General features: G+C 39.6%; 3 protein-coding genes across 3 annotated transcripts; 2 read left to right on the top strand and 1 right to left on the bottom strand.

Moving 5' to 3' along the window:
- The first annotated feature begins 8,959 nt into the window (after positions 1 to 8,959).
- LOC143594670 (pyruvate dehydrogenase E1 component subunit alpha-3, chloroplastic-like) lies at positions 8,960 to 12,331 on the top strand. The gene is made up of 3 exons (XM_077073924.1): positions 8,960 to 9,183; positions 10,980 to 11,757; positions 11,857 to 12,331. The coding sequence occupies exons 1-3, from the start codon at positions 8,986 to 8,988 to the stop codon at positions 12,132 to 12,134; spliced, it is 1,254 nt and encodes a 417-aa protein (XP_076930039.1). The 5' UTR covers positions 8,960 to 8,985; the 3' UTR covers positions 12,135 to 12,331.
- A 76-nt stretch (positions 12,332 to 12,407) lies between these two features.
- LOC143594668 (putative ripening-related protein 1) lies at positions 12,408 to 12,716 on the bottom strand. Its single transcript, XM_077073923.1, has one exon. It carries the CDS (start codon positions 12,714 to 12,716, stop codon positions 12,408 to 12,410), a length of 309 nt encoding a protein of 102 aa, XP_076930038.1.
- A 2,011-nt stretch (positions 12,717 to 14,727) lies between these two features.
- Positions 14,728 to 16,869, top strand: LOC143594667 (uncharacterized). Its single transcript, XM_077073922.1, has 2 exons — positions 14,728 to 15,101; positions 16,099 to 16,869. Exon 2 carries the CDS (start codon positions 16,105 to 16,107, stop codon positions 16,867 to 16,869), a length of 765 nt encoding a protein of 254 aa, XP_076930037.1. The 5' UTR covers positions 14,728 to 15,101; positions 16,099 to 16,104.
- The last annotated feature ends 4,841 nt before the right edge of the window (positions 16,870 to 21,710 follow it).

Here is a 21,710-nt window from a genome sequence, read left to right as displayed (position 1 = left end):
CTTCTTTGGTACCATAAAACAAATCATTATATTTAAAACATCTTTTCATCCATCTTCAGATGCCAGCCGTTCAATCCATGCCATATGTCATCCTCATGCCTTCTCGATAAACATATATACCTGCGTGCATACTAAAAGTCAGCTACGCTGAGTGAGTTCTAGTTAATCAGGCGACATACAATACATACACATATCATACATACATACATATCTACAATCACTAACCCTGGTCTACCGAGAGTACGATCATAGTCCGCTGTCTATACCTATACTCAAGGTTGTGAACACGAAAAAGGTCCGCAGTCCTTACCTATGTTCACCAGTTATGGTATGTACAAGGTCCGCAATCCTTCCCTATACCATCCTATATTGACAACACATACAAGGTCCTCAGTCCTTCCCTATGTTGCAACCTAAACCATAGCACGTACGAAGTCCGCAGTCCTATGCCACCACAACACAAATATAGCACGTATAAGGTCCACAGTCCTTTCCCGTGCTGACGCCTATCTACATTACGTATAAGGTCCGCAGTCCTTATCTACGTTGGCGTCTATCTCCTATAACATGTATAAGGCCCACCGTCCCTATCTACGTCTACATCTATCATCTACATCACGTATAAGGCCCGCAGTCCTTAACTACGCCATCACCAGCCGAGTCTATGTCCAACAGAAGTTAGAGGGATTTGCCATCCTAACTTACTATGTCGAATGTAGGTCTCACATACCATTAGTGTACCTGTATACACATACTTCACATATACAATAATTACATTATAGCATAAGAACACTCTAGGCGTTTTTTACATCATTCATTTAACAACCATACCCCTTGTCGATACGTGCAATATCCGAAGATCGTTCACTCCCCGACAAGTGTTCATTTATAATGTTCATACATCTTCCATATATAATATTCATACCTGTATTTATAACCTGATAGTACGCGCAATATCCGAAGACCGTTCGCGTACAAGACAAGTAATCATTCATATCTATCACATATATCATATATGGCATACACTTATCACTTAGGATAAATGTATTAACAACACATCGAGTATGCACACAGCCCCGAAAACATAACAAGGAAGTGGGGCTAGAAACTCACCTGAACTTGGTTACTTCTTCTGCTACTGGTTATTCCTTCTCGAGCTGTGCGCGTCTAACTGCTTAGTAATTGAATATCAAATACTACTCTAGCCATTCTCATTACTACTTAATTAGTCTTACGTGTCTAAGCCGATTTTACTTCATTTAATCATTACCCGGTTAGTTAATCGTTACTCATTAACCTTTAAAGGTATCTTTCATAAATTATCAAAGTCCAAGGGCTACTATGTAATTATATAATTCTTTTCTAAGTCCAGGGACCATTATGTCTTTATGCTAAACCTCTAGTTCGTTACTTTGGTCTTAGCGAATTAGACCTTCTAATTTGTTATCTTTGTTAACGAATGGTCTTAAAGAATCAAGGGTAATTCGTTACCCTATTCCTTAACGAATCGGGTAAAGAATCAAGCCTAGTTCGTTAGGCTTCCTTATGCGAATCAGCTAAAGAATCACCCTCTGCTTCTCTAAGTTTCCTTAGCGAACTAGCTAACGAATCACCCTCTAGTTCTCTAAGTTTCCTTAGCGAACTAGCTAAAGAATCACCCTCTAGTTCTCTAAGTTTCCTTAGCGAACTAGCTAACGAATCACCCTCTAGTTCTCTAAGTTTCCTTAGCGAACTAGCTAACGAATCACCCTCTAGTTCTCTAAGTTTCCTTAGCGAACTAGCTAAAGAATCACCCTCTAGTTCTCTAAGTTTCCTTAGCGAACTAGGGTTAGTTCAGGGAACATTCCCTGACACCTTTATCTTTTCTGGCGCCGTCATCACCGGAAAAACGAGATCTCACTCGTTCTTCCACTATTTTCATCGTTTTTCATCCTGTTTGATCCAGATTTGAGCTAGGGTGATCCCTAAACTCATCTTAGGTCCGGTTTATACCCGATTCCACCCGGATCTTGTGATTTAAATGGTTTAACGGTGTTGGCTCGTCGTTACGCGACTATAACTAACGTTTTAGGCTCGTACAATATTAAACTATCATTACCTCGGGTCGGAAATCGATTATCCTTCTTCTTCCTCTTGATTTCGGCTAGAGAGAGAGAGTAGGATGAGAGAGAGCTAAGTGTGTGTTTTGATGGTGTATGGATTATGTGTGAAATGAATGGAAAATGGGGATTAAGGTTTATATAATTATGGATCATGGGCTTAAGCCCATGGCCTCTTCCTTCCTTCCCAAGTCCATAACCCATATCCATTACCCAACACTAGCCCGACCCATACTAGCTTCTACTCTATTAATTATTTCCGGACTAACCCGAGTAAACTTTCCCACTGATATTAATTTATTTAATTATAATATTCTTAGAAATTTCGGAATGTTACATAATTTTAATCAACAAAGCAATTCGTTTACGAGTTAATAATCTATTATTTATTATATTTAATTAATAATCTAACAGAAACTTTCATTTATATACGGTTTACACCCTTAACTTTAGTTTTAACCATTGTGTTTCCATTCTTAAAGTTTAAGGACTAAATTTGAAAAACTTGTTATGTAAGATATTATAACTCTTTTACCCATATCCAAACCAGGACCCGAACCCGTATCTATGTTTAATCGAGACCCGTTTTGATTTATTGCACCATAATCTTCGTAGTATAGTTGGAAATAACCATTTCAAACCGTATATCTTGCCAAAACGAACTCACCGACGAGAGCAATTAGGAAACAAGATCACACATAACGCGTTTTAAGTTCGTTTTTGAACGATTTAGGAATTATACTACCTAGGGTTAATTAAAATTCAATTAAACACGACTGCACCTTCGTTATAACCAAACGATTAAAACCCCTAAACTATATTACACTGATTTTGGCCGTAGACCCTCTGTTCGTCATGTTTTGGCCGTCGGTTGTTCATCTCGCCGTCCATATTCAATCCGTCATCTTTGAAGGAATCCTTGACGATAAATCCCGAAGGGGTTCCTCATCCTCACTTGATCCTTTGTTCATCCGTTCAGCTGAGTAATCACTCCACTTTTTACTTATTTTAAATCTTTTGGCGACATATGCGTATCGTATCATATTTACGTATTATCTTGTATTTAAAAATCGCACTTTAATCCTTGTGTTTATATCAGTTTATGCCTAACTTGCTATTTGCTTATTTGCTTTATTTGAACCGCATTCAGAGATGTCCAACGTATTCTCAGTCTAGTATGATCATACGACCGTCGTAGTGGCCGGCGTCCGACGCATTGAAAATGGTTTCACCGACACCTCATTTTTGGTAACCAATGCCCATATACATGAGAACGGTTTAGCCCTTTCTTTATGATTGATTGTTTGTGTATGTGTTATGGTTTAACTGTTTATTCTCACGGGAACAGCTTGCATCTTTCTTTATTTATTATATATTATTACTGTTGTGTCTTAAACTGATCTTTTACTCACTCAGCATGTGTTGTTGACAAAAATATATTTTATACGCATTTGCAGGTTATCAGCTTGGTTGTTTAGCAAAATGAAGATCACGTAGAGATGCTTTTTAGGATACAAACTTAATTAATCATTGTTGTAATTTCGTTATACTTGATGCAATAAACTGTAATTGTTTTATTTGAAATTATTAAATAGATATTAAAACTTATAATGTTGCATGATAGTAACATTGAAAGCTGTGACAATCAGTTCACGCCCCGACATTTTCGCTATAGGTTGGGGTGTGACAATCTCAATATGTCATTGGATATTTGAGAAGACATTTTGGTCCCTCAGAGACAAAGATAGGGACCTTGTCAAAAGATGCTTTACTAGCATACCAGCATTTGTGGAGTAGCAACTAGCAAAACAAAGTTTTCAAATCAATAATGATAATAAGTAGTTACAAATAACATGTTTGTCTTTTTTTTTCAAAACCATTTAATTTATTATATAAATATTTAATTATATGTTCTTTTTAAATTATAACTAACATTATGCTATTTCAACCTTATTTCTTGGATTTGAAATCCTGTTCCACATCCACACTGTTTGATCATCATGTTTCACGTAATTAACATTCGTTGACGTGTCCTATATGTGGGGAGGGGGAGGGGGAGAAATGGTGGATCACATGTTAGTCTTGTTTCGTCCAAGAAATTTGGCGAGTCATATCTTCACGATGCAAGCCCTCGGTGATTTATGGGTTCGGTGTACAGAATATCTTGGAATTATGTAAGTATTTAGGACTTACGAAGAAGGGAAAAGAAATTTCATGTGGTTTTTTGGTAACGATATGGAAGACTATTAATGAACTTGTTATTTGACGAGAGGCCGATACAATCGGCCAATGTGGTGAGGGATATAAAGCAAGGGCGATTGGGGTTCTATGTATGAAGAGCCGATCAATACATGCTAGCTTATCTTGGAAGAATTAAAGTGGTTTTCGGTTGTAAAAATGTATGTAGCTTGAGGTGATTTGGTGTTGTATTGGTGGTTGTACACCTTGGTCCAGTTAGACCTTTTATATATAAAAGTTAGTTGACCGTTAAGAAATTAATGTTTTAAAAACCGGTTTTTAAGTTGTACTAGATTAAACTAAAAAATGGTACAGCCGTTTGAATATTTTACATTGTAATTTCATATAATACAATTTAAACTAAAAAAATAGCGTAAAAATATATGAATTCGTAATAAATATAATCCAAAAAGTTAATCTATAACTAAAAATAATATAAAGGCACTTAATTTTAAAAAAATAATTCAAAAGTTTACTTGTTTCAATGTTAATCGATAGGTTAATAGTAATTTTTAAAAAATATGTGCTGCAAAATATAAAAAATCTCTTGCGTTTAATACTGGTATTTTAGAAAAAAAATCTTAGATCAATATTCTTGTAGACCACCCAAAGAAACCATGCTTAAAATACCGACCTAATATTCGAAAGTTGGTATTACCAGGTACTAGGGGTGTTCAAAATCGGATATCAGAAGTTCGGATAGTGATTCGGATTCAGATATTTTTGAACATCCTGCCCTACCAGATACCGGAAAAATAAAAAAATGAAAGCAAAATAGAAGTTGAACTCTCGAAGTTAAATTGAGGAAAACTATAAGGACGAATTAGCAATATCCATCAAATTTACTAATTTCTTAAAGGTGAAAGTCACCCAAGTTAAATTAAAAATAAATTGTGTAGTAGGGTTAGGGTAGGGTTTGGGCGCAGTCGATACGTGATAATCACCTGAATCGATGTCGAAGAAAAACAACTTATCTCTTAGAAAGAAGCAGCATGAAGTATGATATTATTATTTGATTGGTTTGTTGTATATTGAAGAGGTAGGTCCCAGCAGAGCCCAGTTCGACCCGCAAGACTCACCTTGAAGAGGGACGTCTGCGCAGAAACCAACTGGATCCGCAGGACCAACCATGCTCAGAGACGTGACGTCCTTACGCGAAGTACGCAAGCTGTTCCCGCAGGAAATGCCTCCCAATGGTGGACTCTGCCTGTTCCCGCAGCTGCGGATACAAGCCATCAGGGAAGGCCACCCGCGCAGCAAGGCTACACGCACAAGGCACTTAGCTCTCAAATCACTCAGTGTCACCTGAAGGAATGAGCAAAGCCGGGGACAATCCCGCACAAAGGCGGGAGGGGGAATACTCCCGCCCATAAGCCAGTCCGTACGATACGGGAAGATCTTCTGTACTGTACCTGACGAGGTATGGGCAAAAGATCTGACTAAAGATACGACAGCTTATTGACAACAGTATGGCGAGCAACATGCTCCTGTACTGTATGTCACTATTAGCCGCTGCCTACTCACCAACTCCTGTCATACCACGTGCATAGCCGGCAGTTGGTGGAAAAGGAATAGTACACAGCAGGCCTGGTCACTATCAGCCGCTGCCTACCCACCAACTACCAGCAGGGCACGTGCGTAGGCCACAGTTGGTAGAACAGGAATACTATTCAGCCGGCCACACCTCCTTGGAAACCTACCTTCGGCTATAAATACCACAAATGGTATGATCATATCTTATCACATTATCATCATATTATACCTGATATCTGCTCTAGCAATCTCTTAATATACATTTATATTTAAAGAGCAATCTAGTCTGATTCTCAAGCCGGAGGGTGGTCACAAGGAGGAACCCCCCCCCCCCCTTCTCAGTGACAAGCTCATGGTGTCTGTTTTGCAGGTTATCAGAAGAACCATCTTTGCTAGGTCTAACCCCTCGTGGGAAACATCTATCTAACCCCCAGGTTACCCGTAATCTGCCCGGAGTCTGGTTAGTGTTTCTTCATATATATATTGGAGTTTATTTGGTATTTGGTTTTGTGAATCAGGAGAGAAAGAAGAGATGGAAAAGAAGGCGAACAAGTTACAAGCTAAGAAGAATAAGATGAAAGTAAGTTTTTATTTATTTATTTTTCTGTTTGTTTTAGTACTAGAATTGTTAGGGAAAATATCTGAATCAACTGAAATTAATTTAGGGTTGTAAACTAGCCGAGCTCCGCTTGTTTGTTGTGAATTGTCGCCTCATTTTGAGCTCTTTCTCTAAAGTTCGAGCTTGGCTACGGAGTTGTTTTATTCAAGTTTGAGATAGGCTCGTTTATTATTTGTGTACATTAATTATATTTTAAGAAAATCTTTTAACGAGCATAAGTTAGGCAAGGACTCGTGAATAGTATCTTAAACGACCCAAATCTCGGTTGTGCAGTGTGAAATTAATACGTAGAAGCTTAAATGACTTAAAACGACACAAGGCTCTTTTAAGTCTCGGCAAGCATATACGATCTTCCCATATAAGGCCTGAGCTTGATAACTAGACAAGCTTTAATTGCGGTTTCGGCTCATTTTGAGCTCTTTGTTGATCTTGAGTAACTCCGAGCGGCTTGGTTTATTGGCATCCCTAACTGCAGTTAGGTTAATACACATTTGTTGCTGCAAATTGGTATTAAAGTTGACTTTACAATGCTAAGAACAATACCAAAATTAAGAAACTATCAGAAATTCAAGAAATTTGATAGGCAAAGAGTGTTATCATATGAATTTGATAAGTACTAGGTTTGATCGACAGAAGTCAAACAATGATTTTGATTTCTTCTACGGTCATTGCTGTATGAGCATGATTAAAATCTGGAGATGTCAAAATGTGGATGTTACTCTTCACTTTACTTTTTTCAAAATCTTTTTGAGTCGTCTTTTTTCGCGTAGAATTCTAAGGCTTTTATATAAATCCCCATATGTTCCATCATTTAAACCGATGTTGGTTCTGAACTTGGATTGTAAACCAGTGTGCAACATCATGAATCAAAACTCGAGCTTTGTATGAAAAATATGACTTGGATCTTTTGATAGCCGGAAATGATTGTTTCAGCGTCTTGTCCTGCTTTTTATGAAGTTTTTGTAATGCATGTTAATATAGGTAAATTGCTGGATCACGGGCATGAGTCTTTTAGTAGTTTATGATGATACTATGTGATTTTGAGTGTTGTAACCTGAATCAATCTGCATATATTGTGATTAGGTTGATGGTAGTGCGAGCAAGAAGAAGAAGGGTAGCGGTGGATTTTCAGTAGGGAAGAAGAAATTAAAGACTAGAATGACACCATTGGCTAAAGCTAAAGCCGCCCAAGCAATGGAACTTGACAACTGAGGTCATATTTTGTTGAATCGAACGGATTTAGTTGATGGTAACGTTTCAAAAGAAAATGTTTTACGTGTTGAGTTTGGATTGCTCTAAATGGTGCTTTTTGAACTTATATAATGTTATGCAATATTCTTTTCTTACGCTAAACAGTCATGGTTCGGTCTGGGAGTGGTGGTTTTATTTATTAATTCAGTTTCATGTTTTCGTAGTAAAAGTTAAGTGATGATGCAAACATTATCGTAAAAGTTTGTAAATGTTGTTGATGGGTTAAATGACTACATGTTTATGAGTGTTTATAACTAACTGTGGATGTTGTCACTCTCTTCTATTGTCACTCTCTTCTAGTTGTTTCATCACACTTGACCCTTTACAGCCAACGCCTCTTGCCTCCACAACTCTTGTACAGCCACAATACTTGTTTTCTCTCAGGTCTTTTCATTTCTCTTGTTTTAAATTAGACCTAGGAACACGACGTAAACTTTTTTTTTTTTTTTTGTTTTTTCTGAACAACCAACACAATTGTAATATATATGCGGGCTAACACCTGAAGGCACCTTAACTAAATACACTGTCAATTACAAGATATTGCCAAACAATACAACAACTGCCAATACTAATTCCAACAAGAGGAATCGAATTACGCCAATCTTCCAAAGTCAAAGTATAAAAAGCCAACTCGGTTTTTAATCTAAAAAACCCAAAGCTTTTACCTAACAAAATTATTTGTAGAACCCAACACAATAGACTGCTATATAATGGCATATACAATGGTTACACCCCAAATCCACGTCATCCTTCAAAACGCTCCCAACACCGTTACGATGCTTTATTAGCTTCGATGTTGCCCACCAAGTCGTGAATGCCTTGACATTTGATTTAGGTAGGGGACTGCCCACCAAATATATCACCCATTTAATTCATTTAACCAATTAATGCCAACAATATCATGTTCCTTTTCTTTATTTATTTAACCTTAAAAAAAACAAACAATAAATAGTTGTAAATATTTTTACTATCACTACTAGACTAGACTAGACTAGTAGTAGAAAAGTAAGAATAAAGTAAAGAAAAGTTAGAGAAGTCGTAGTTCCAAGTGTTGTGTTGTTTTGGGTGGACAACCAAAGAAAGAAAGCCTAAACCCAAATCCAACCAACGCCCACACACTTACAAGTCTAATAACGTTTATTTCCAGATTACCTTCCTCGTGCTCTCCGCCCATCTTCTTCTATTTATCAATCATCACTTAACCCATTTCATTACAAACAAATAATAATAATAATAAGAATAATAATGGCGTTTGCTAGATCAATTCATCCTCTTCCTCCGGTTTCCAATACCAGGGGTCTTAAACCATCCCTCTTTCTCGGATCCACCCGGACCCTCCGACCCACCACCCGCTCCACCATCACCCGATCCTCCGTTTCTTCTTCTGCTCAACGGAGATCCGCCCTTGTCTCCGATGTCAAGACCAAGCCAGCTGCTAATCTCGTAAGCCACCTCACTCACTCACTCACTCTTATACTATTATTATTATTCTACTGTTTTTGTTTCATTTATTGTTGGATTGCAAATTGATCTGATCTAATTTGTTAGTTATGAGTCTTAGGTTTTACTCTTTGATCTGTAACATGGGTTAGTGTTTGTTAACTGCTCTTTTGAATATCTTTAATTATTTATGCATCAGTTAAACCCTAATTTGCCACTAACACATTGTTCATGAGTTGCTTCTTGATAAAAATTGAATGTGAGAGTGGCATATTAGTATTATTATTTGATGATCATCTGTGAGAGTGGCATATTAGTATTATTATTCAGTGCTCAAATTTGAAATTTCTAATCAGGTCGGGTCAAGTTGCACTAACCGGGCTCGGATAGTTAACTTAGATTCACAAATTAAGTGGGGTCTTGGGGAAATAACCAAATTAATATTTTCATTGTTAAAAGATTCGGCCTTGACAAACTATTATTGATGAAAAGAAAGTACAAAACAATGCATTTTAACTAGCTGGACATATCCCCAAACTAGTCAAGACCCTAAAAGAAAATAAACAAACTCTTACAATATTGCTAACCTATACATAAACCTAAAGTTGGGCTTAGCTCCAAAACATTTCCTAAAAATAAGAGGTCCACATACAAGTAACCCAATGTAAAGATTACCTATGGAAAAATCCATCTTGGCTTAAAGTCACAAGGTAAGCAGCCCACTAATCTGGTCCATAGGTATTCTTTAGCCCAATAGCAAGTCCACATAATCAGCCCGATACAAACATCGGTTAAAACCCAAAATCACAAAAAGAATTCTTTTGGTCCAAGCCCATACCAAACAGGCCCAACTTATACGCCTGCCAAATTTATCCCAATCGGTACAAAACACTTTCAAAGCCTCTTTATAACTCCCAAAATTGTCATTATTGACTAGTGTATTCAAAATGGCCAAAACAAATAACTCATTCCAAACAGTTCAACCCTCAACAAATATTCCAACTTTCCAATTATTCCTGATCCAAATGTAAGCAGACGCGGTTCTTGACAAACTAACAGGTTGACCTAGCCGTTGACTCGTAAATTTGTATTGACTGTATTGATGTTGACATTTTCTTAACCTGCACTCCTGATACAGATTCCAAAACGGATGACCTTGTATTTGTGACTTCGAGAGTTGACCTTCTTTAAAATAGCTTACTTTCATAAATCTATGATGACCAAAATTCCAACAATACCCCTGAGTTATAACACTCCAGTACACACTTCTACCCAGGGTTTGACTTTGTTGCAGCTGCTGACTTTGACTCCCACGTTGACTTTTGGGTTTCTTTTAATTGGTTAAAGTTATATTAAAAGAATTTCTTTTGTAAAAAATCATGGGAAATTGGTTCATTTTTTATTTCTTTCTTTTATTGGGTTCATTCAGCATTCTCGTGTTATACATTTTATATAAATTGCAAAAAAGAATGGTGTCGGGCGAATCCGACACCACCTAACTCCTAAGAGTCCTAAGTGCCTCTGTCCATTGATTCTGTGTGATCTCCAAAATTTTTTCAATCACATATGAGTACCCTAATTTTCCATGTAACACAAGCATTATTCATAAGTAGTGCCTTGATTAGTCAACTTTTGATGAGAAACATCAAAAGCTGTTAATGACAACATCAACAATGTTACCAGTACTACTCTTTTAAGTTAATTATCAAACAGTACAATCAGATTATTGCAATAAAATATGCTAAGTGAAACTCACCACATCTGTAACTAGAGGTGATCATAACCGTTTGCGTGTGCAGCTGGTTACCAAAGAAGAAGGTTTAGAAGTCTATGAAGACCTGATCTTGGGCAGAGTCTTTGAAGACATGTGTGCACAAATGTACTACAGGGGCAAAATGTTTGGTTTTGTGCATTTATACAACGGTCAAGAAGCCGTTTCTTCAGGATTCATCAAACTTTTAAAGCAAGGGGACAGTGTCGTGAGCACGTATCGTGATCACGTTCATGCTTTAAGCAAAGGGGTGCCTGCACGTGCGGTCATGAGTGAACTTTTTGGAAAAACAACCGGATGTTGCAGAGGCCAAGGTGGGTCCATGCACATGTTCTCGGCCGAACACAATGTTCTTGGTGGGTTTGCTTTTATAGGAGAAGGGATACCTGTTGCAACAGGTGCAGCATTCACAAGCAAGTACAAAAGAGAAGTTTTGAAAGAAGATTGTGATGATGTCACGTTGGCGTTCTTTGGTGACGGGACTGCAAACAACGGGCAGTTTTTCGAGTGTTTGAACATGGCTGCTTTATGGAAACTGCCTATAATATTTGTTGTGGAGAATAATCTATGGGCTATTGGAATGTCTCATCTTCGAGCTACTTCTGACCCTGAAATCTGGAAGAAAGGCCCGGCTTTTGGGATGCCAGGCGTCCATGTTGATGGGATGGACGTGTTGAAGGTGAGAGAGGTGGCTAAAGAAGCTATTGGGCGGGCTAGAAGAGGTGAAGGCCCTACTTTGGTTGAATGTGAAACTTATAGGTTCAGAGGACACTCTTTGGCTGACCCTGATGAGCTTCGTGACCCTGGTAGTTAACTACTTTCCTCTTGAAAGGTTTATGTTATAGTATTTGGTTTTTTCAACTGTTTTAACTTGATTTTGTTTGACTGGTATGAATGTGTGATAGATGAGAAGGCCCGTTATGCTGCCCGGGACCCGATAACACAGTTCAAGAAGTACCTGATTGAGAACAAGCTGGCGAGTGAAGCAGAGTTGAAGGCGATTGAGAAGAAGATAGACGTGGTGGTTGAAGATGCTGTTGAGTTTGCCGATGAGAGCCCGGCACCGTCTAGAAGCCAGCTGTTGGAGAATGTGTTTGCTGATCCAAGAGGGTTTGGAGTTGGGCCTGATGGAAGGTATAGGTGTGAAGATCCTAAGTTTACTGAAGGCACAGCTCAGGTTTAAGCTCTTTTTTGTTTTTGTTTCTTTGTGTTTGTTTTGTCTTTCTTTTTTTCATAATTCTTGTGTTGTTTATGCCAACAATTATTATTATAGTTTGTGTTTTGATAATGAAAACCTTAGCTTTTGGATGTTTCTATTCTGAAGTCTTGTATTTGGTAAAACTTGTAATGCAACTTATTTATATACATTTCCTAGTGAAATAGCTTGATTACAGCTTACTAATTAGGACATTAGAACATAATGAAAACATTTATTCAGAAACGTTTTTGATTTGCGTCACACGTCTGACCAAGTAATTTCGGTTTCCCCCCAATCACTATCGGAAACCTGAAGAGCTACCCAGACGGCATAAGATGCATCCACAATATTATCACCACAATCCTTATTAGAGTCGCACTCATCGATCACTTGGGCTCGTACACTTTTATCTTTATAGTATATGTTGATATACTTGAAACACCTTTGACCGTGATTGTACCACATAGTGGACAATGCCACGAGAAGAAAACTATTTGAGTGGCATTGTTCGTCACACTCTGATGGACCTCCACCATCTCCACCCTTCTCAAAGCTGTTCATTGTCATGGTCGCCTTTGTACCAGAGGCAAGCAGTGAACGTTTGTATGCGCTATGATCAAAACCATTCACACCTTGACTTAAACTTGTGTTTTCGCCTCTCAAATTCTGACCAAGTTCGGTTGATTGAGCGCCTTGACGCTTGATGTGAAAAAGGTAACAGACAGAGAAAGAAGAACGAGAAAGATAACCGACGATTGCTTCATTCTATCCTTAACTTAAGATTTACTTAATGGCATATGGTGTGAGGAACTAAATCATGGTATTGAATATATAGTAAAGAAGTTTTTGTTCTAATCATGGTTAAATTAACTGAAGAAAGGGAAGAGAATAGGCCACATCAAAAGCCAAAAGTGAAAGTATATTATTTTTTCATGAAAATATACAAGCTAATAAATCCAAATGCAAAGGTAAAAAATATCAAAGATTGACCCTTTCATTATTTCACTAAGGACCCTTAAACCAAAAAGTTTGGTGTTCATCATCTACACAAAGATATTTAAGAAATCAAACTCGTGTTCCAAAGTGGAGTTCATACTCGTTCATGATAGACACCTTAGAACTCACTGGTATTGGATCATCTAATGAAAAATGTTTAGTGCAATCGTGTTTTCATTGTCTTTTATTCTTGTTTAAAACATCAACTAGAGAACACATTTTGTAGTTTCCAAACGACACCATGATTCTTTCATGTGTTTACGAGTTGCCTTACATTAAACAAACTTTCAAGCCATTTCAAATGACTAAACGGTTATAAAAGGACTAGAGCCGCTTATATGAGACATGCATAACAACATATAATGAACACATGGTAACATTCATCTAAAGTTGGAGTACTAAATTAGAAACTTTGTAATTTTTATATAATTTTGATAATATAATTAAATTGTTAATTGACTAATTCAGTTTGAACGGGTCAACATTTAAAGCCCACATTTTGATTAGTTAGTCATCTACTTGTCGGGCCCATATTTTGACTTGACACATTTTTGTATTTATCTTTTAAATGCCGGTTGTTGCTACAATAAAGATAAGACCAATGATAGTGAATGGACGGGTTAGGCTAAGAGGCTTCAAGGGTTCAGGTTAGCTTAACGCATGTCGTGGTGTCCCTCTACGTTTGCAAAACGTAGAAGGAGGTTCACTAGTTAGTTGTTCGTTGTTATAGCTCACCGAGGATCAAGAACCGTGATGTTTGTAATCGGTTTTAGGATGATGTTCTTGGTGAAGCTATGAAGTTATTGAAGTAAGAAAGAAATAAGCTAAGAGCATATTTCTCAAGAGAGAAGAGAAGATTAGGGAAATTGTGTTATCTGCCCAAATCTGTTGTGTCTATGTTTAAGGCTAAGTTATCTATTTATATGAAGAAGAACTAAGCCTTTTAGTTCAGTTAACTAAACTAGTTAGCCTCTTGTTTGTATAGAGAGTTGACCTTTATGGGCGGGAAGGCTTGGACCGCTGGTCCATAGCTTAAAATAATAATACTTTATCTGAGTATGTACTTTGGTCAGAGGGGAACAGTGATTTGACATCGTACTGTAGCACGTGGGTGCTTGTTTACATAAGTTTGGGCGGGAAACGAAGCTTTTAGCCTTTTAACCCTTTTAGCGTTAATATGTTTCAACCATTTTATTATTTCCTTGGGCTACCCCCGTCATCAGCCCCCCAAGTCAGAGGTATTTGAGGAGTATGCTTAAAGGCCTCTGACTTTTGCACACATTTTGTTTATTGCTTAAAGGCTTCAAGGCTTCAAGGCTCCGAAGCTTTGTTCAGTTTTGGTTGTTTTTTGAATTGTTGATGTGACAGTTGATGTGATTGTAACTGTCAGATTACGGTTTCCAATAACTGCTTTTCATTAATAGTTATTAACTAGATAACTATTCACTTTCTTCCAGATTTGTTTAACACTTTCCACCATTAACACTTTCAAGTTTCATTCGATCCATTACCAGGTTAATCTCGATCCTTCATCTTTCTTTTGAAATTATGGTTGCCAAAAAGGATATTCCGATCAGTTTTTCCCGATTGACCCAAGAAGAGGTCGAATAGTTTTGTATTGAATGCGGGATAGGGTTAAAGTACAAGCCGATTGTTCCGCCGGTCGATTCTTCCATCGATCGTTGTCCGACGGGTTTTATCGCTTTATATTGCCGTCATTTTGAATTTTCTAACCTCCGACACCCTTTTTCGATTTTTGTTCTTAATGTTTTGGAGTATTATCGTATATCATTCGGCCAAATCCATCCGTTAGGGCTCGCTAGGGTTCTGCACTTCGAAGTTTTGTGTAGAGCCCTAGGTTATGACCCTTGGCTGTTGAACTTTCGCCGTTTCTTTCACTTAGCGAAAAATGGTGATTGGTACACGTTCGAGCATACCAAGGTTGATGTTTGTTTGGTTTCTTCGACGGTTACGACCCTCGGTTCTTGGAAGGACCGGTTTTTCTTTGTTTCTGATTCCATCCTTCCGTTTAAACCTGTTTGGAGGCGACCCGAAGCCGTTCTAAATGAACCAGAACCGAACGAGTCTGAGTTGAACGAAGCCTTTTTGAAATCCATTAGAACATGTCCTTCGCGTCTTCGCCCTCTCCCCAAACATCTTCTTGTATTATTAGGAATTAGCAAACTTTGGGATAAGCCTAATCGGGATCCCGTGCTTATGAGGGATAATAAGGGTATGCGCTTGTTTATCCCATACTTGGTTTACCTTTTTGATATATATTTGTTGATGGATTTCTTTTGTGTTTGCAGTCATGTCTGCTTTGGACTTCCTAAAGAGTGATGATACTTCGGACGTTGCTTTTACTGATGTTGCAGCCGTTGTTGGAGAGGATTTGGTTGTTCGAGGGAAAGAGGGTCGATTTGAGGATGCTGAGTATGATGGGGTTGCCAATGTTAAAGGGTTCACCAAGACTACCGTTCCAAAATCTTCCACTCGTCGTTCCACACGACGTTTGCTAAAGTCTGTTGCTACCTCATCCTCTCATGAGCCTGTTGAGGTTAGTGATGACATTCAAGCTTCTGAAGACCAGGGTCCGACTATGGAGGTTGAGAAGGAACAGGGGTTGGTAGTTTCTAAGAAGAAAAAGTCGACTGGCAAGAAGGTTGAGATGCCAGTCGTTCAAGGGTTGGATGGGAATGCGATTTATGTACCAGATTGGAGTGTCAAGGTTGGGGATAGTATCAAAGATCCCGAGGTTTGTGCTGACGCAATGGCTCATTTTGCTCCTCCGGGGGTTCGTGATACTATCTCCAAGATGGAGGGTGATTCCCTGTTGTCCCGATTGATCTTGAACTCTTGTAACTTTTCTGCCCTTTTGGCAGAAGGTGTTACTCGATTTTGAAAGGGGATGGAGGAGTATGAAGAATTTATGAAGACGAAGGAGAAGATGAAGGTTTCTATGGCGGCCATGAAGAAAGATGTTGAAGGTTTTTCTGAGAAGGAGAAAGTGTATGTCAAGCGGATTGATGAGTTGTCTCGTGGTCATGAGATTGAGATGGCAGGGTTGAAGAAAGCCATGGAGGCTGATAAGGCCAAGTTGAGTGCTGACCGTGAAGCTTTTGAGATGCAGAAGAGAGCCTTCGAGATCGAGAAGGAAGGCTTGAAAGCTTCGGTTACTCAGACTTCTGAAGATAACAAGTGGCTGATCGAGCATGGGTTTCAGCAGGTTGTGTCCTACTTGCTTCATTCTAAGGAGTTTAACTCGGTGCTGGGTGACGTTTATACGAAGCTGCTAGTCCATGGAAAGCACTTAGGTTTTATTGCAGGCTTCCATCATCACGAAACCGGTCAGCCTATGGAGCAATCTCCTTTATTCAACCCTGAAGCCTACAAGCTTTTCACCGGTTCAGTTCATGCGATGGAAAGGCTTACTTACCCCTATGTGGGTGTAGTTTCATCATGCTATGGTAAACCACTTTCAGTTTTGCAGGGTTTGAAGCCGGCTGGCCTTGATGAGAAGGTTTCCAAAGAGGTGATTGAGTCCCTATCGAGAAAACGTTCCCGTTCTGGCGATAGTGAAGAGACTTTATCTGGGGGAAGCAACGGGTCTCATGTGGCAAGCCTTGAAGGCTCGGCTGTTGCTGATGTTGTCCCACAAGTCAAGAAGTCCGGGAAGGCTAAGGGTGGTAAGGCTAGTACCTCAAAGCCTGTTTCTGATGTTTAAACACTTTATTCGTAGCTTTCTTAGCACTTTTTAAAACAATGTTATGTAATCTTGAACAATGTAGGTTTGGCATGGAACTCTTAAAGTTTCTGCCTTGTGGTTGTGTTTGGCCTTTACGACCCTTGAACATTTTCTTGGGAATCCATGTGGTTTCCTTGTTTTAGCCTTAATCGGCTTATTATGTATGGATGCTATTAGCTTATGGCCTTAGAATGGCCTTGTTTATGAACTTATGATGTTCTATGTATTTGTGTGTTGATTGCTTGTCTTGTTAGTTTGATGTGATTTTAGCTAACTCTCCTTAAGAAGTTTTAGTGCTGAGGTCACTTTTTAGTTTCAAGGCTTCATTAGGTAAAAAGCACATGTTGGCTATCCTTTATATCACTACTTAGTGTATGTGTTTTGTTTTCGTAAACTTTTTTGAAGTTTAAGGAACGAATTGGTGTAGGCTGTTCAGACCTGTCTATGAGACAAGTTTTTGGTTGAAAAATTTTCTAAGTCTCATGGAGTCGAATTGATATAGGTACTCACCCCTTATATAGGTCCATTTAACCCTTGAACCTATTGAGCGATGTGGCCTGGGAGCTCATCCCCTTACACGGCCCTTGCCATGGAGTTTCTTGCTAGGTTCTCAACCTGATTATAGGATAGTAAAGACAAGTTATGACAAAAAGTTTATCATTCATTCAAGAGGTTGTTTTACAAAAAGGAGAATTGTACATCTCTTGAAATACATTTTTGCATTTTGACTAGGCATGGAACCTTTTAAGGGTTTTGCCGTTCCAATGTCTTGGAAGCCTTTTGCCTTCTGTGTCGGCCAGCTTGTAGGATCCACCCTTAGGATTGTGTATGGTCCTTCCCACTTTGGGCCAAGCTTTCCTTGATTTTCTTTTTTGATGGTCTTGTTGTTTCGGAGTACTAGGTCTCCAGGCTTGAAGCGTTCATGCTTTACTCTTGCATTGTAATAAGCTTCTATTTTTTGCTTGTACTTAGCCTCCCGTATTGCGGCTTGATCAAGAATTTCTTCGAGGAGTTGCAAATTCAACATGGTCTCATTGTTGTTTGATTCGATATCCATGTTGAGTGTTCTTTGAGCCACAACTCCGACTTCGGCCGGGATTACAGCTTCCGATCCGAACACTAGGCTGTAAGGCGTTCGTTTGTGGCTTGTTTTTTCGGTTGTTCTTATTGCCCATAGAACGTTTGGGAGTTCTTCAAGCCAGTTGTTGTCATGCCTTCCCAAACTTGTTTTGATTCCTTCAATGATGGTTCTGTTTGTTCTTTCAACTTGGCCGTTGGATTGTGGGTATGCGACTGAGCTGAATATTTGAGTGATTCTGAACTCTTTGCACCATGTGCTAAAAGGCTTCTCAGCAAATTGTTTCCCATTATCCATGACCAACACTCCTGGCAGCCCATAACGGCAAATGATGGTTTCCCATACGAAGTCAATGACTTGTTTGCCTGTTATTTTTGCAAGTGGTTTGACTTCAAGCCACTTGGTAAAGTAGTCAACAACTACTAACAAAAACTTTACCCCACCCTTGGCCGGTGGGAATGGTCCAACAATATCCATTCCCCACTTGTGAAAGGGCCAAGCTGAGGAGATGGGGACTAGATCGTGTTTAGGGATTTTGGGAATCGGTGCATGAATTTGACATGCTTCACACTTTTTGAGTTGTTCCGTTGTGTCTCGGTGCATGGTAGGCCAGAAGTATCCAAGGTTCATCAATTTTGCAACCACCGTTCTTGGCCCAAAATGAGCTCCACATATCCCCTCGTGAACCTCTTTGATCAGATATTGACTTTGTTCAGGGCCTACACATCTCAGCAGTGGTGCAAGGTAGCCCTTTTTATAAATCATTTCTCCTTGCAACACATACTGTCTGGATTTGATTCGAACCCTTTCAGCCTCTGTCTGGTCCAAAGGTAACTCACCACTTTTGAGGAACTTTTCTATGGGAGTCATCCAATTGGGACCTTCTTCAGTGATCACGTCTTGAACCTCCAGTTCTTGAATTGAAGGAGTTTTCAACACTTCCACCAATACTTTCTTGGTGAGGTGTGTAAATGTGAGAGATGCTAGCTTGCTTAGGGCATCAACTCTTTTGTTTTGTGATATTGGGAATTGTTTGATGGTGCATTCTTGAAACATGGTCATCAACCCTTTTGCCTTTTCACGGTATTTCTTCAAGTTGGGCTCTTTGGCTACATAGCTGTCATTGACTTGACTTGAAACAAGTAAGGAGTCTGTGAAGACTTGTAGCTTTTGGATATTCAACTCTTTGGCAATCTTCAGGCCAGCGATCAATGCTTCGTATTCAGCCTCGTTGTTGGTGGTCTGAAATTCAAGTCGAAGAGCATATGTAAATTCTAACCCTTCAGGGTTGATTAAAATGAGCCCAGCTCCTGATCCTTCAATGCTGGAAGCTCTGTCGGTAAAAAGCTTCCGGGCTTCAGGGTCAGAAGGTTCAGTGGCGGTTGTATGTATTTCAGGAATGACTTGCTTTGGAATTTCTACAATAAAGTCCACCAAAACTTGGGCTTTGATAGCTTTTCTTGGGACATAGGTGATGTTATGCTCACCTAGTTCCACAGCCCATTTGGCCAATCGGCCTGAGTTTTCTGGTTTTTCAAGCACACTTTTGATGGGTGGTCAGTGACCACTTGTATAGGGTGTGCTTGAAAGTACCTTCGAAGCCTTCTGGCCGTTTGAATTAAGGCCAGGGCAAGTTTTTCCAACGGAGGGTATTTGACCTCTGCCAGTTTTAGTGTTTTACTAAAGAAATAAACGGGTACCTGAACTTTGTCTCGTTCGATGGTTAGAACCGCGCTTAGTGCTTCTTCAGCCACTGATAGATAGACAGAGATCAGTTCTCCTGTTTCGGGGGCTGCAATAGCTGGAAATGAAGCCAAGTGTTTCTTCATTTGGTTGAAGGCTTCTTCCGCTTTTTCTGTCCACCTGAAATCTTTCTTGTCGGTGCAACCTTTTAGTGTTTTGAAGAAGGGTAGGGATTTCTTAGCAAGCTTGGAGGTGAAACGCTTCAAGGCTGCAAGCCTTCCATTCAGACTTTCCACTTCTTTTTTTACTTTGTGGGGATTTGGTTTCAAGAACAGCCATGACTTTGTTGGGATTAGATTTTATGCTTTGTTTTCCCACAATGTGTCCCAAGAACTTGCCTTCTTCGAACCCGAATGAGCATTTTCCAGGGTTAAGCTTCATGTTGATCTTTCTTAGGTTTTGGAAGGTCTCTTGTATGTCTTCGAGCATTTGATGCTCGGTTTTGCTTTTGATTACTAGATCGTCAACATAAGCCTCCAGGTTTCTGCTAATTTGGCTAGCAAATGCTTTGTCGATCAAACGTTGGTAGGTTGCACCGGCGTTCCGTAGGCCAAAGGGCATCTTTTGGTAACAGAAAATACTCTTGTCTGTGTGGAATGCGGTTTTTTCTTCATCTTCCACTTTCATGAGGATTTGATGGTAACCCTTGTAAGCGTCGAGAAAACACTTGAAAGGATGGCCGGTTAAAGAGTCCACCTTGAGGTCCATCTCGGGTAAGGGATAGCAATCTTTTGGACATGCTTTGTTTAAGTCTTTGAAGTCAATGCACATCCTCCAAGACTTGTCAGGCTTTAGAAACATGACCGAATTAGCTACCCAAGATTGGTACTTGACCTTGCTTAGGATCCCAGCTTGTACAAGCTTTTCAACCTTTTGACATGCTGCCAAGCTTCTTTCTGGAGCCAGGCTTCGCTTCTTTTGGACAACAGGCTTAACATCGGGAGGTATTTCAGCTCATGTTCTGCAATGCTTCAAGGGATGCCTGTCATGTCTTCCGGGCACCAAGCAAAAACATCGCTTTGGTTCATCAACAGCTTTTCAAGGTGTGAAAGTGTTTCTTTGGAAATGCTTGTGTTTACCCGTACCTTTTGTTCAGGGTATTTGGGGTTTATGATTAGGCCTTGTTCTTCGTCTTTTCTTTTCGAGCTTTCCCCTTCAACCGTGTGAACCTCTTGTGTAGGTTGAAGGGTTGCAATTCCCATGTCGGTGGGAAACTTCACAGCACCTTGACCAACCAAGACAGCCATGTTGAACACACATTGCCCTGGCCTTCCTATGATCACATCATAGTTGGAAGGTGTATTGATAACCACAAAAGTGAGTGGTTTGGTTTTCTTCATTCTTCCTTCACTAAAACAGACATCAAGGGTTAGTTGGCCTAAAGGCTTCAAGGGTACATCGGCGATACCTTTTATAGATGACTCGGAGGGTTGAAGCCTTGAACGTTCTTCCTTGCTCAGCCGGTTGAAGAATCCTTCATACATGATCTCTGTGGCCGCCCCTGTGTCGATGTAGGCTTTGTTTGTTTGGAGTGTTCCCACCTTCGCTTCCACCGTTAGAGGGTTTGAGAGTAAGTTACCTTGAGGCGGTGGGAAGCAGATGCATTGAAACTCCCAAGCCTCCAAGCGTTGTCGTTTGTGGGGAGCACCTTGGTCTATATTCACCATGTTCACTTCTTTGCTTTTTCTTTCAGCCATCCTGTCTTTGACCCCTTTTACCAAATGAGCCAATTCTCCAGACTTGAAAGCTTCATTAATTCTTCTCTTGAGTTGAAAGCAATCATTTATGTGGTGACCTTTTTCTTCGTTAAACTCACAGAACTGGGTGGAGCTTTCGTTCTTTTTGCTCTTGGGCAAGGGTCGAGGAGGTCGGAAGTTGTGTTTACTTCTTCAGTGGCAAGGATCTCCTGAGGGGTTTTGGTTAAGGCAGTGAAGTTCACAGTCTTCTCCCTGCTTAGAGGGTTCCGGCCTTCAGGCCTTCGTTGATCTGAACCCCTGGG

The sequence above is a fragment of the Bidens hawaiensis genome, unplaced genomic scaffold (genome assembly GCF_021521415.1).
Source record: "Bidens hawaiensis isolate Kalapana, Puna unplaced genomic scaffold, B.hawaiensis_p1.1 tig00044058_1, whole genome shotgun sequence".
Classification (NCBI taxonomy): Eukaryota; Viridiplantae; Streptophyta; class Magnoliopsida; order Asterales; family Asteraceae; genus Bidens; species Bidens hawaiensis.
This window is presented reverse-complemented; position numbering and strand designations above follow the sequence as displayed.